The sequence below is a fragment of the Aulonocara stuartgranti genome (genome assembly GCF_965226115.1).
Source record: "Aulonocara stuartgranti genome assembly, chromosome: 17".
NCBI classification, from domain to species: Eukaryota; Metazoa; Chordata; class Actinopteri; order Cichliformes; family Cichlidae; genus Aulonocara; species Aulonocara stuartgranti.
The window spans coordinates 38,723,757-38,738,732 of record NC_138953.1 but is presented as its reverse complement, the minus strand read 5'-3'; the positions used below and the strand labels follow the sequence as shown (position 1 = coordinate 38,738,732).

At 43.6% G+C, this 14,976-nt stretch overlaps 1 protein-coding gene across 9 annotated transcripts in view; it reads left to right on the top strand.

The window, feature by feature from the left end:
* Window positions 1–10,163, top strand: part of pde4ba (phosphodiesterase 4B, cAMP-specific a) — a 222,618-nt gene extending 212,455 nt beyond the window's left edge. For 8 of the 9 annotated variants that reach the window (XM_082511427.1, XM_082511424.1, XM_082511425.1 and 5 more), the window contains 8 exons: window positions 1,403–1,496; window positions 4,337–4,620; window positions 4,704–4,868; window positions 5,568–5,667; window positions 5,765–5,919; window positions 6,031–6,153; window positions 6,279–6,461; window positions 6,552–10,163. In XM_082511427.1, the coding sequence (XP_082367553.1) occupies window positions 1,403–1,496; window positions 4,337–4,620; window positions 4,704–4,868; window positions 5,568–5,667; window positions 5,765–5,919; window positions 6,031–6,153; window positions 6,279–6,461; window positions 6,552–7,001 (1,554 nt within the window). In that variant the 3' untranslated portion in view covers window positions 7,002–10,163. Of the gene's footprint in view, window positions 1–167; window positions 601–1,402; window positions 1,497–4,336; window positions 4,621–4,703; window positions 4,869–5,567; window positions 5,668–5,764; window positions 5,920–6,030; window positions 6,154–6,278; window positions 6,462–6,551 lie in introns of those variants that run through there. The other variant, XM_082511432.1, reaches the window with a different exon arrangement.
* The last annotated feature ends 4,813 nt before the right edge of the window (window positions 10,164–14,976 follow it).

Below are 14,976 nucleotides of genomic sequence, written 5' to 3'. Positions count from 1 at the left end.
GGCGAGAGGAGGGAGGGAGGGAGTGCTACAGCAGCGAGAGCAGCAAAGCGAGACAAATCCAGTAGAGGAACCCCCCCTCTAGTCAGATGAACATCACTGCCTCACTCCCGCCTCCTCCTCCTCCCCTCTCCATCGCCGTTTTTCCCCTCCTCCCTTCCTCGCTTCTTCTCCATTATTCATCAGTGCGCAGACAGTCCCCAGCTCACGGCTCCAGCTGCTGCTCCAGCCGATCCATCGAGCCCGCTGGGTCTCCTCGCTTACAGCTCCTTCTTTCACGCACATCCGTCCATCCTCCCAGATTTCCATTCCCAAGCATGGAAACTCAGAGCTGGCCCTTTTCTGCTGCTGAGAGAGAGAGTGAGCCACCATCGAGCTGCTCTCTTAGCTGCTGAGAAGAAGAGAAACCCGAGAGGAGAGAAGAGAGGATTTTTTTTTTCCCCCCTGTTTTTGGGTGCTGGAGGAATCCTGATCATCTGCCTCTAATTTGCCCCCATCCTCCCTTTTTGGATTACAGTTCTGGCTTTGTGTAGGAACGAGAAAACGGGGTCCAAAATGCCTGAAGCCAATTACCTGCTGTCGGTGTCTTGGGGTTACATTAAGGTGTGTGGCGCTTATCTACGTAGCTTGTGGGGATACCGCGTTGGCCTCATTATAGCTCTCTGTGCTGTTCTGTCATTAGAAGCTAAAGATCGGTTTGGAACCGATCGGCTGCTTTTGTGGGCACGACGCGTGCACCCAAAGATATTTCCATCATTATTAGAGGGATGTTGTCGATGGTGGTGGGGGATCCGACGGCTCGGGCTCCATCTTGAGCCCTCTGCAGAGCTGTGTGTCTGTGTGTGCACGCGCATGCAACAGCCTGTCATAAACAGCTGCTGCTGCAGTGTCTGGGTCTCTGTGTACTCTGTGCCTGTTTATCACAAGTGTTTTTTTAAATGTTTGAACCACCGTAGAACTGTTCGCAATGTGCAAATTACATGAAATTACGTGAAATGTTGGCAACAAGAGGAACGTCTCGAGCTGCGTGCAGATTTTCCTCTTGCATCATTGAAATTTTTGCACACTGATGCAGGGAAAATGGCTAAATGCCCCAAATATGCGACCCAGCGTAATAAAACTGTGAAGTGTTTGCTGCGGGTAATTTGAGGCTTATTAAAAAGTGGCAGCCTACTCACTGTTAACGCTAATAATTATCTGCATCTTAATTCATTTCAGGGAAAACTGTGGAAAAGCACAAATATCAAGTGACATTCTTGACCTGGCAGAATAAAACTGGGCACTTGTAAATTTTCCATGTAACCGTATATATCCTAATGTTTCCCAGATTTCCTCTCCAGTGGAAACTGACGACATTTCTCTCTCTCTCTCTCTTCCCCCTCCTCCTCCTCTTTCTCTCTTGCAGTTCAAGAGAATGTTGAATCGGGAGTTGACGCACCTATCCGAGATGAGTCGGTCTGGGAACCAGGTTTCCGAATTCATCTCCAACACCTTCCTAGGTAAATGGAAGTCTTGTGTACACAAACTCAAAATCACGACCATGTTCATAAGTTAAACAAAAACAGCTACTGGATGTTTATGATCCATCTGAAGCCTCCACAAATCACGTTTATGACTTGTGTGTTTGGTCAGATATGCAACATTACAGCTCACAGAGCTCAATTTCTTTTCTTTCTTTGTGGAGGTTCGGTCTTTTGCATGATGTCGAGCTGTGCAAGTTGCTCTGGCTGGTTTCCTGTGGGGGCGTACCATAAAAAAACTGCGCCATTAAGCTTTGTGTCGACGTTTATGACATCTGACCGTTGAAACAGAACTGAAAAAAGTATTAATATTTAATTTCTCAAAATATTACGAGAATAAAAAAGGGTATCGACTGTAAAGAAGGCTTCGGAGTCTGAACTGGAACTGGATGCTGTCGGCGTGGGCTGCACGTCTGAGAATAGATGCGGACATCTAATTATGAATATTCAGCTTTAAAACCTTTCTGGTTTTGTTCTTGGCACCAAAGCACAAAAAGAAACCGTAATGCAACAAACGGCTCTAGAAACATCAATCAACAACCGATGAAACAAAACAGATTCAAAGTTGATTTTCAGGAAACCTGATAAGTCTACGGAAGAGTGCTCGATGCAGGATGCACAAAGCCAGAGAAATAAAGTAGAAGTAAATGATCTCATCCCAGATATACAGAGGGAGAAAGAAATAGGCTGATATATTTCAGAGATAATGCTCATAAAGGTAGCCGAGATTATTCAGACACTCTGTTTCCGATCGTTTGCCGTCCCCCGCTGGTATAGCGCTGTCAGTGGATCCCTCGGCCCCCGTTTAGAGCGAGACGGGCTTTGAGAAGAAGCAAACGAGCGAGGGAGGGAGAGACCTCACTGCACTGAAGGGAAAAAAATGGAGGTATAGAGGAACCCCCTTTGCTGGCAGGGAGATGAGCTCGGCAGATTGGGTGACTCATCCCCATCTTAATGCATCTTTGTCAGCAGGGACACCTTGTTGTCCCTCTCTCTCTCTGCCGATCCGAGAATCCACTCACCAACGACTTCGATAAGGAAATGAGGATTACCCTGCTGAAGGGGGCTGAAGAAGCAAAGGAGGAAAGAGAAAATATTAATCAGAAGAAAAGGAGTCAGCACAGCAGACCTGGCACGGTCCATAGCTCACCAAAAGGACTGTTTTAATCCTTCCATCCACTAAGATTAACATCGCATCAGTAATGCACTTATTTCTGCTTTATCCTATTTTTGTTACTAAAAAAAAAAGAGCATCATTCAGTCTCAGGGAAATTAAATTTTGATGCCATAGGCCTGGTAGATCCATCACAAGTCCCATCGTTTTGTGACAGACGACCTCATGCTTGGTAAAACGGTGCTCGTGGAGCACGATTCATCCCCCAGATAAATAAACATCTCAGACTTTTAGCGGGGACTATTTTAATCAAGGATTTCCAATTACGATTGCTTTCGACACAGCAGCTCACGTGTGCCTTTAATTTATTTTTTGGGACCTTTTCCCAGCTGTCCTTGCATCATAAATCTGTCATAACTCCCTTTGGATCAGCCAGCACACCCAACTTTGGGAAAATAGTCGTCTCCCAGGCTCCTCTTCCATCTTCCCCACCGAATCTCTCAGGGAAGAGCTTGTGGAGGAGGGTGAAACGAGTTTGGCTGAAATCTAAGTGAACGTGGGAGGTGACAGAGGATTGGAAAGTGAGAGCGGAAGAAAAACAAGAGACAAAATAGCCGATTGGGATATTTATTTCATCTGCTGATTTGTTTGCATGTTTCGTACCAGCTAAGTTGAGAGAAAAGAGTGAGCTCAGTTTATCCATATTTCAGCTAACAGACACACATATATGTTATATACAGGCAACACGCAAACACTGCACAGCAGTGGTGACAATGACTTGTAATAAATTAGAGAGCAATACATTGCTCCTCCTTTTGTTTCCACGCAGCACATGTCTGAGTGTGCTTAATTGCCCGTTCTCAATTACCAGGCGAGAACTGAAGAGCGATCGAGGCGCGGGGAGAAGAAGGCAGAGAAATGTGAGGGAGAGCATGAGAGTGAAAGTGATTATTTGAATTACGCCTGGTAATTGAATAACCCTCCGCAGGGGAAGGCTGATAGGCCAGCAATGAGCCGAGTCGAGGCTTGATAGACGAGCGCGCGGCGCGCACGCGTGCAGAATAGCCGGTCCCTGCAGGGTCTTATTCGGTTCCTCTGCGACTGCAGTAAACACGGCGGTGTAAGCTCATTACAGGAAAAAATCACTTCTATCATGTTTATTTTTAGCACAGAGACTGGCGTGATGTCAGTGTTTATTTTAATTTTTTTGCCTTCCGATTCGTTTTATTTAGCCGCACAGGCTCGCTGATGTCATCAACTATTGAATCTGATAGAGCTGCAAAAAAACTCCAACAGTTTTGCCCGTGGCGAAGCCTCAGCTTTGAGTGTGTCAACGGGCTGACCTCCGAGAGTCACAGAGCGGGAGATGAGATGTGAGCCACCTGCTGTGAGGCTGGGATGGGGGGGCGGAGGCGCTGCAAGGGGGGTTGAGGGATGTGGATGAATGAGCAGTGGGAGCTCTGAGAGAGAGACATGGATGACAGCGAGCATAAATAAGCAAACGACTGGAGGGACAGATGAATGAATGAGTGAGCGAATCAATAAACCCCCCGAGGAATTAACCTGCCACAGGTGCGTCTATATAGCACACCTGGGTTCTCACATCCCAACCATCATACAAGACATCTTCACTGAACTGCTGAATAAGCCTCTTACCTTCTACTTGACCAAAATCCATCTTTTTTTTTAATCCCCACTCACGTAGACAAACAAAATGAGGTGGAGATCCCATCGCCAACATCCAAGACACGGGAGAAGAAGAAGCAGCAGAAGCAGCAGCTGATGACACAGATTAGCGGGGTCAAGAAGGTCTCCCACGGGCCCTCGCTCTCGAGCAGCAGCATCGCACGCTTCGGGGTCAAGACTGATAAGGAGGAGCTGCTGTCCAAGGAGCTGGAGGACCTCAACAAATGGGGCCTGAACATCTTCTCGGTTTCAGAGTTCTCCAACAACCGACCTCTCACCTGCATCATGTACGCCATCTTCCAGGTAAGGACTCCTCTACTACTTCCTACTACTTAAACGTTACCTGGGTTTCCTTCCTCATGTTTATCCCTGTATCCTTCTCCTAGGAGCGAGACCTTCTAAAGACATTTAAGATCCCGGCAGATACATTTGTGGCCTACATGATGACATTAGAAGATCACTACCATTCAGATGTGGCCTACCACAACAGCCTGCACGCTGCTGACGTAGCACAGTCCACACACATCCTCCTCTCAACTCCAGCCCTGGATGTAAGTCTTTCTGAAAGCGATGTCTTAAAGTCCGACTTGAACTCGAGGTTTGGTAATGCCAATCATTAGCTGGCCTTACAGTAGCTCTCCACTTTGGTTGAGTTCGTCCGTTTTTGAATCAGGAGCCAGAATCTGCTGAAATAAGGGAAAACTAAATTAGGAGGGTGAGCTCTTACATCACCTCGTGTGTCACTTTCCTGGATGGCTAAAGAGCTCCACGTCCTTCCGATGAATCATCTATATTTTCCCTTCTCCTCTTCTGAGAGAATCCCCCCTCTCACACGCCTTATTTGTTCAGATTTTCCGGTGAACACTTTCTAAAAGCTCTATTCAAGCTCGAGTAGCTGGTGAGATGCAGCCATGTCAACATGACCCAATCTGAAGATCCTGATTTACACTTCTAGGCTCTCCCCATCTGTCGTCATAGCAGCCAGCTGGCGGCGTATTATACTGTCACAATGTATCTTCACAGAAAAGGCAGACAGCCTATTAGCTAGCTTGTTGAGGAAATACTAATTCTCCGTCCTCGTGTGACCTTGGCAGTGTGCCGTTTTTCTTTGAAGGCAGAGTGTGACAGAAACAACTGGATTTCTCCCACATTGCCACTCAGCTGTCAGTGTCAAAGATTATCTGCTCTTTGCTTTCAGCTTCAATCTCAGGACATTGTTTAACACTGTTCCTTTCTGATTACTTTTACAGGCGGTCTTCACAGATCTCGAGATCCTGGCAGCCATCTTTGCTGCGGCTATCCATGACGTTGATCATCCCGGAGTATCCAACCAGTTTTTAATCAATACCAGTAAGTCTGAAACGCTTAAACAAAAAGTGTCCACTCATATGAGACGAAACAAAGCCATCGGAGCATGTTTAACCATCGGTTTTTAACCACTACGCAGACTCTGAGCTGGCTCTAATGTACAACGACGAGTCTGTGCTGGAGAACCATCATCTGGCTGTGGGATTCAAGCTGCTACAGGAAGACAACTGTGATATCTTCCAGAACCTCACAAAGAAGCAGCGTCAGTCCCTGCGCAAGATGGTTATCGACATGGTAGGAATTCCAGATTCTTGTTTCTTTACAATTATTTCATAGTAAAACTAAAAAAAACAGAAACTTTCCAAAGCCAGATGCTGATCAAGTGTTTTTTCTTCTTTTGTTCAGGTTTTGGCCACTGACATGTCCAAACACATGAGTCTGCTGGCCGATCTGAAGACTATGGTAGAAACGAAAAAGGTGACGAGCTCCGGAGTGCTGCTGCTAGACAATTACACCGACAGGATACAGGTATGTGTGACGTCTGCCTGAGCAGTAATAATGGCACAAGTTTGTGCACGAGGGGCTCAGTCACGTCATCCATCTCTTTTTTGTAGTCTGTGTAGTGACAGTCTTCAACTCTGTATGACTTCCAGGTGCTGCGTAACATGGTGCACTGTGCCGACTTGAGTAACCCCACTAAGTCCCTGGAGTTGTATCGTCAGTGGACTGATCGGATAATGGAGGAGTTCTTTCACCAAGGAGACAGAGAGAGGGAGCGGGGCATGGAGATCAGTCCGATGTGCGATAAACACACAGCCTCAGTGGAAAAGAGCCAGGTATGCAGAAACTGTATTAGCTATGATGGAGAGAATTCCCAGGAAAGCTTTAAAAGACACTGACTCCTAACACTCGTTTGTTTCTTTCAGGTGGGCTTCATAGACTACATCGTACACCCTCTGTGGGAGACCTGGGCCGACCTGGTCCACCCCGATGCTCAGGACATTCTGGACACGCTGGAGGACAACAGGAACTGGTACCAGAGCATGATTCCCCAAAGTCCCTCTCCGCCCTTCTACGACCAGAGCACACACGGACACAGCGGAGGCACCGGAGGGCCGGGGGGCGGGGAGAAATTTCAATTTGAGCTGACCTTAGAGGAGGAGGACTTGGACGGAATGGAAAAAGACGGCGACGCGGAGGAAGACGAAGAGGAGGAAGAGCTGGATGAGGAGGAGGAGGAGGAGGACAGTCTAGGAGATTCGCGTTCTCCTCCGCTGGACTATTTGGACGGTCAGGAGAATGACGAGGAAGGCATGATCGAGCCCACGACAGCTATAGAGATCGTGACGCACGAGGCTTCGCCCACAGACACATAGGGCTTCCAGCATCAGGTTCACTCGGTGATTTGAAAGGCGGGTGTTTTTTTTGGAAAAAGAGGGGAAATCCTCTTGCTGTCCTTTTTAAAAAGCCCACAGAGGCAAGGGCTTAGTTTTGCCCCGCGCAGTGGCATGTTGCACTTGGGTGTTTGAAGCCAGGCACGGACGGACGGTTTCAGCGAAGCGGCTTCAGAGTTCTCAGGAAATAATTCACGCGAACAATTGAGTCTTGATGGGAAAGCAAGACTGATGGTGGAACTTGAAGGATTTCAGCCAGTTTGGAAAATGGTTACTTTTCTTTTCTGGACTGGCATTAAATGGACATTGACACTACTGAGAGAAGTTTTGTACCTTGAGACTTTTTTACCGATACACGATATGATCTAGAAGTAGCATAGAGTGAGATCTACTGATGGAGACACATTTGTATAGCAAGAGGAAGTGTTTACTTTTTTCCTGTACCATTTGTCAAAGGACTTGTGTGCCTTTTTTACTATTGTCTTTATAATAGTTTTTTATTTATTGAACACTCTAGTATGTCTGTGAAATGTTTTTTTGTTTGTTTGTTTTGTTTTTCTTAACTGAATAGAGCAAATTTTTTTTTGTATATTGAAAAAAGTCTTCCATGTATTGGGCAATAGAGATATCCAAACAAATGTCGACAAACAACTTTTGGACAAATTCATCTAAACGAGAAAACATTTCAGCACAAGTTCCTTCTTTACACGTGGAATTCAAATCCATGGTTCACGCCGCACGTTTAGCTTCTTGCTTTCTGTATCACATGTCAGTCAATGAATGTCACAGTTGCACACAAATACAACACCTCTCGTTCTTGTTAAACAGCTTTTCTTTTAGTTTTTAATGGCCTGCAGACCATTGCACTTCCTGCTGTTTCAAACCAACACTCGACTTTTCATGCAAAATGCTAAATTCCTACATGATTCCTGCTGATCTTTCAGTGTAAACTGTTTGAGCTAGACACTTTTGTCTGTTCATTTTTGCAGTTATGTTGCTGTGAAACAGGCGTTACCCACGTTCAAGCCCTCATTGCCAGATAAAATGCGCAGAAACCCGAGCAAACAGGCCCTTACGTCAAGCTGCTAAGATCTGCGATGAAAAGAAATCTGCTCAGGATAAAATGCGCAACAGCGATGAGTCTATTTTTAGCCCACAGGTATGCTACAGTGGTAATAATCCTGTTAGTTGAAACCCCCCCCACCCCGGCCTCTTTGCAATCAGGCCCAGACCAGATGATTAAAGGCGCTCTTGCAGCTGCCTGTCTGAAAGGCACTCTTCGACCCTCATCAGCGTCAGTATTCACATGGTTTACAAACCCCTCTAGGCTCCGCGGACACGACCTCAAAACAATCAGGCCAGCTATTTCTTCCTCACGCTAAAAAATCCCTGATGTTCTGCTCCTGCTCATTGACGTCAGTTGAATATTGTCCCTCCCTCTCTGCTGTATCAGGTTTCCAGGACAGTCAGGTTATGAGGATTTGGCACAGCTGGAACTGCTGGATTCAGCATGTAAGGCTATGCCTGTTTCCACAGAAAAAAGAAATTAAAAAAAAATAATAATAGGAATAATTAGGCGCTCTAGTTTAAAACAACCCCCAAAAATGTCTGATGGTTTGAAATGGTTTGCAGGCCATTAGACTTTGGCTCTCGTGGCTTCTGTAATCACGTCTTTTTCTCTTTTTTTTAATTAGTTTACTGATACTCAAAGGTACTTCAGCTGATTTCACATAAGCATGCTTAGTTTTGTGTATGGAGTATGTGAGTAAGTTTCATATGTATGCACAAGCGTTGATGTATGTATGTGTCTGGATGAGGTCTTAGCCTCATAAGGCCTTACCCCCATCACTCCAAACCTTTGTCTCTACTGTTTGTCGCTAGAAGCTCAAGTTGGTCCTTTTGCTGTTTATAACAGTGTATTTATTCTATACTTTAAGCCTGTAAATAAGAAATACTGGTTCAGTGTAAAATCTATTTTAATTTATATGCACTTGCATTACCTGGAAGTGGTGGTGTCTAATGTGTAGAAGACTCTTAATTAGAGCCTTTTTATATATGTATCATATATTGTTTTTATATATATAAATATATATAAATATATCTAAGTATATATTCGCACAATGTTTTGAGTGCCCAACAGAGCAGCAGCTAAAGAGACATATTGTTGTTGTTAGATGGAAACCTTGTATCTACGAAACAGCTTCTTTTTTTAATTTTCACATACAAGTTTAGATACATTTAAATATCATGTCACAGACAAGAACATGGAAATTATTAATATTATGCATGAATATTAAACCAAAAATGTTGTCACTTTGTTTTTCTGTCTTGAATTTCATCTAAATCTGTTTTCCAAATATCAGAGTTCTGCTGAAATAGTCTGAATCCAAGAAAATACAACACATTAAACACATTTTTGACCAACCGCATTTCACTACAAGGTTTTCATCTGACATCAGCAATTTGGTAACCCAGAGGCAACATAGAGGACACGTTAAACTGCGTAGGCTTGGATGTAGGAGCTAGGAACATCTTAGCTTAGTCGGTGCTCGGTTTTAAAGTATGCTAATAGCTTAGCATATTAGCTTAGCTCCCCTCAGTGGCTCGTTACAACCTAAGCTTCTCCATCTGGCGTTTGAATGAAGATTGCTGATATACGAGGCCAGATACAGGTTCGACTGACAAACACAAAGCGATTGTCTCCTTTTACACTTAATGCACTTCATGTAAAAGTAGATCTCATGGGGACGGTATTGTTAGCATGCTACAACACGCCCCGCACTAACATGAAACATTCTGGATTACCAACAAAAATGATCTTATGTAACTGATTGTGCTAAAGTGTTTCTGACCAAACTTGTTAGCAGTTTTGAAATTCAAATTGTCAGTATCAACATTAACTATGTTCAAGCTTCTTCTTTTTTTGGTCCTAGTTGTGTCCAAATGGTTAGCCAGATTTAGCACTATCTGCATGAGAGATGGGTTTGTTTCTTTTATTGTCAATAATATGTTCAAGTCTGCCAGTTGTTGCAGGTGGGTTATTAAATGTTTCACAGAATGTATGGTATTATATTGTATATTGTGTTCAAAAATAAATCTGAAATACTTTTTCTATGAAGTGATTAAAAGCAAAGCATGAATATATTCCTACTGTGTCTGCCGTTCTTCTCCCTTTGTGGCCTTGTTATTTTCACCATGGGTGTGAGCAACAAATTGGGTCACAGTCATGCTCCTGGTGGGTTTTCACGCGTTTGTCATGTTTCATTAGTCTGCCTCACAATAGAAGACTGTATTTACAGAGCACCTGGGTCCTGTTCTGTAAAAATAGCCTGTGTATGAAAGTGTACTAAGAATGGCCTAAAATCCCTGCTAGTGGCACCTGGAGGCCTGCGCTGCTCCTGACATTCAAGCTGACTAACAAGGTATGAATTTACACAATAGTGTCCTGTTCTCAATGTCTCACTTGCCTAAAAAAAAAAAAATCAAAGTCAACATCAGTGACAACTTTCTGATGCCAGGTAGTCAGAATAGGTGATCTGGAAGTCTTGGCAATCAAGGAGCAAAGAAACAGTCATTCTAACTGGAACACAACTGTGAAGATTTCCTACAAAAATTTTATGATAATCAGACAGCAGATGGTTAAAAAAACAACTACTGCTGCCAATGAGACTGTTTCCAGTGAATGTGCGTAACTCTGTTAACATCCAAAATCTGAATCTATCTAGGATATGATATAATCGTCAGTTGGTGTGACGTCAGTGACTCTGCATTGAGTCCAACAGCTCGTGTGAGGCTAACTTATGTTTGATGAGCCTGAGCAGCTATTCAAGTCCAACAAGAGACATAAAGACAAAGGGGTGAATTAAAAGAGTGCTCCTGTGTACTGGCGTCTGCCCCCAATTAACAGACTTCAACACTTGGTTGTAACTCTATATTTCAAACACATGATGTTGGCATGATTCTTTTCCGTGTTCCCTTTTTCTGATTGCCAAGTGTGGAGTGGCGACACTGCTGAACTTCCAAAGTTAATTCATTTCAGCAGTTTGTCACATGTTTGTGTCACGTGATGTCATCAGCGCTTCATTAAAGGGAATGAGATGCAGCTGCTTGCTGTGGATTTACGCACCTTCAAATTCTTGCTGCCTAGAGTTAGAGGCCGATGTGGGGTCAGAGGCAGGTTAAGGGATGTTGCCATAATCAATTTTGACCTTTGACTTGAAGTCACACAAGAGAAACAAAAAATAGAGCCAGAGAGGACATTTCCTTATTTAGTCCAGCAGACTCAAAACTCAATTTACAACATGAAACCAGAGAATAAGAGCAGAGTATTGTAACACTCAGCACTACTACATAAATGTTTCTCTTAAAGCCTTCTAATATGCAATAAAAATATGGAAACCTATCAAGAAATTAAAAAAAAATCCAGACATGTAATTTTCCTTAATTAGTTGACCACAACCGAGTGCCTAAATAAATAAATAATCTGGGACTCTGGCCCGTCCAGACAGAAATAAACCATTAAATATAGAAATAATTCTCAGGTCAGGAAAGTGACGTGGAATTAAAATTGGTCCTCGTATCTGTACTATGTTCCTCCTCATTCTCTTTGATGTCCCCGTGTACGCTGCATCATCACAAAGGTTTGGCTCTAATGTGCTGAGATGGGACACAGTGTGACACAGACTCAGCGCCGCAGCCTACACGCAATCTGACAGGGCTGTCCTCATGCGACATAAGGCCTTCGCATATGAACAGAAACGCACACGTAAATACGCTGCCCGTTTTGTGCCCCAGTTAAAATGTTACACACAAACGAACACCTTTCAGACGTGCGCAAGGGTGCTTTCCAACACACACGGGAGAGATGTGAAGTGATTATTAAAAACAGATGGTACAAATGTCAAACAGAATCAATTTCTGCAGTAGCTGAAGTTTTATTTTAGATGTCAAATAACAGCTGCAGTATTGCAAAGTTTCAGCTGACTGCAAAAGACTGAAGTGTTCTGGTCTCGATGCAGTTTTTATTGCAATAAATGATTTTAAAGGTAGCTGCATTGACCTGCATTGCTATGCAAAATAAATGCAAAGTATTTCAAAACTAGAAAGTCTCGACTCGTTATCTTTATTTAGCCATCTCTCTGGGCCAAGCTGTGAGTGTTGAGCAGCAGGTGTTAGGTGAGGCCTAACTTCAGGCTCCATATGTAAATACCTGTGATCAACATAACTAGATTTTAAAAAGTGCACGCAAACTCTTCTGAGATAATATTTCCATATCAGATTCATCAGCGCTATTCCAAATTAAGGCTGAAAAAAGACAAAAACCTTCTCTTTAAACGAGGACCCGAGTGGTGGTGCACGCTCTCTGAATGCTTGCAAGCTCCATCTCTACTCAATTTGGTTCTTGGTTTATTGCAGCACCTCCTGCAGTGACTCCCTACTGATATTTACTGGAAAGGATGCAGACAGTTAAGCTGTTTTATTGCTACATTATTAAGCCGCTTTGTATAACATGTGAGACTTTGTATGTAGCCGGGAAGAGGAGGCAAATATGCTTGATTAAGCAATATTTCCAGGAATGCTCTATTGGCCTATTATTTTAACTGGAGGGTTTACAGGCTCCAGAACCCTTTGGGAGCATCCCACAGTACATAACACTGTGCCATTAGTAATTGACTTTTTTGTCTATTTACCACAACTTCTGTCTTTAAAAACATAATAAGGGCAGTTTTGCAAAGTGGACGCAGGTGTTGCAGCATGAAGCTGCCTCCTTTTTTGCAAATGACTGCAGAGTTGCTGCTCAAACCACCAAACACAGTGATGGAATTTCATTTTATAGAAAGTTTATCGTTTTTTATTTATGTAGCACAGCGGTCCCCAACCCCCGGGCCAGTACCGGTCCATGAGTCGTTTGGTACCGGGCCGCGAGAGTTGAGGCTCGGGTGTGAAATTTATGGTTTACAGTGTTTTTTATCGTTACGATCCCAAACCCTCGATCGCCTCTGTGAACCAGCCTCGAGCTTGGTACGGCTAAAAGATCATTTGATCTAAGAGATCTAGAGGGCGCATAAGGCTGCAATAGGTCCGACAAATACCCGGGAGCCTGTCCATTCAGGGCTTTGTAAGTCAACAATAACATTTTTAAATCAATTCTGAAGTGAACAGGGAGCCAGCAAAGAGAGCCAAGCACCGGAGAAATATGTTCACGTCTTTTAGTTCGTGTCAGAAGACGAGCTGCAGCCTTTGGACCAACTGCAGTCCTGCAAGGCAGGTCCGACTAACTCCAAGAGTTAGAATAGTCCAACAAGGATCGCCTGTTCAAAGTTTTTAAAAGATACTCTGTAATCTGTTTTTGAAAGGTGATATTGCTGTCAAATATAACCCCCAAATTTTTGGCGTGTGACTTAATAAGAGGCTGAAGACTGTGCAGGTTAAAATGAGACGTGCTGGGATCGTCCAAACATTTGTTCTCATTAAAGTTAAGGAAGTTAGAGGCCATCCAGGGGAAGGGTTCTAGTGGAGAAGAAGAGCTTCTCTTCAGTTGAACATAGATCTGAGTGTCATTGGCGAATAAATAGAAACAAATGTTATATTTTCTGAAAGAAAGACAGAGCTGGAGGCAGCAACTGATCTGCGGCATGTGGCCACACGGAGGCTTCTGAGTGAGGAGAAATTCTTCTTACCTAAAGACTTGAAGCATGACATGGGTAAGAGGCTTGAGTAATTCTCATGTATGACCCTTCATATGCAACATCCCAGTGACAACAAGAGCTCTGAGGCTGTCTGCGTTTGCACCCACTATAACCTTGCTTTAAAGGACAATTATGAGTGAGTTATATCACCTTAGTCTCTTTTATTCCCTCTCCGATCCTCTCATTTCCATCTGTAAGTGCTTATTGTTAAATTTATTTTAAATTTTATACTCTATATCTGTCAGTAGCTCTATATCCCCTCCAACTCCCCTTCCTCCTCTCCAATTTCCCTCTGGAAATCTCTTGCTTCAGACATAACCCAGTAAAAGGAAGGGATTTGATTTGATGGAACCGCTTACGTGCATATGACTGGCACTCCATTTCGAAGGCATGCAGTTCCACGGGGATGGGAGAGTCATCTAACGAAGCTAAAAACAGAGCAACGCATTTCCCACCAGTTGAGGTAAATGACACCACTTAACTTCTCCCCTGTGTGGCACAAAGAAAAAGATGAGGGATGTTTTCAGGCCAGAAAAGGAAATTGTAGGCTTATAGGAAATAATAGGGAATTGGCTGGAGGCTGGGAAAATCCCAAGCGTATCCTAGATGTGGATGAATGAGACAGAATAGAGAAAAGGAAGGAGGAGGAAAGAGCAGGGGGAGCATGTTGGCGTGCTTTAAAGGACATAAAAATATATCCAAAAACCAACAACAAAAAAAGTGTCGATGAATTATTGTTACATTTTTAAATCAGTGCAATAATCAGCTTTCAGCGTATAGATGCTGCCAGTAAGAGAAACTTTTAATATGCATGACCTCAGCTGGAGGAACAGTGAAAAGCTCTGCTTTAAAAGAGTACATATGTAAACATATGGGTTTGATATGTAAAGAAAATCCTCACATGTATTTACATTTTGCACAGACAACAATCACAGTTTCACAACTGGAGAAAACAAACAATCTCTGCTCACCACCTGTCCTGTGCTCCGCTTCCTTTGGACTTCCTCTTCACTGCTCAAAACAAAAATCAAGATGAATGGGTGTTTGGATGTACTGGAGGAAATCCACAGAGGAAGGGGGCTTCCACAGGGCGGTTTATATACACAGCAGGTGCACAAGCAGGTAACTGTAAAGATGAATCCCAAAAGGTTGATTCTGTTCATCTGGACGTAGCGTTTTCAGCGGGAGAAACGTTTCTTCTTTAGTCTCAGCTGACTGCCATCAACCTTATAAACAGTACATTTGCACAATAACTGAACGATGGGCTG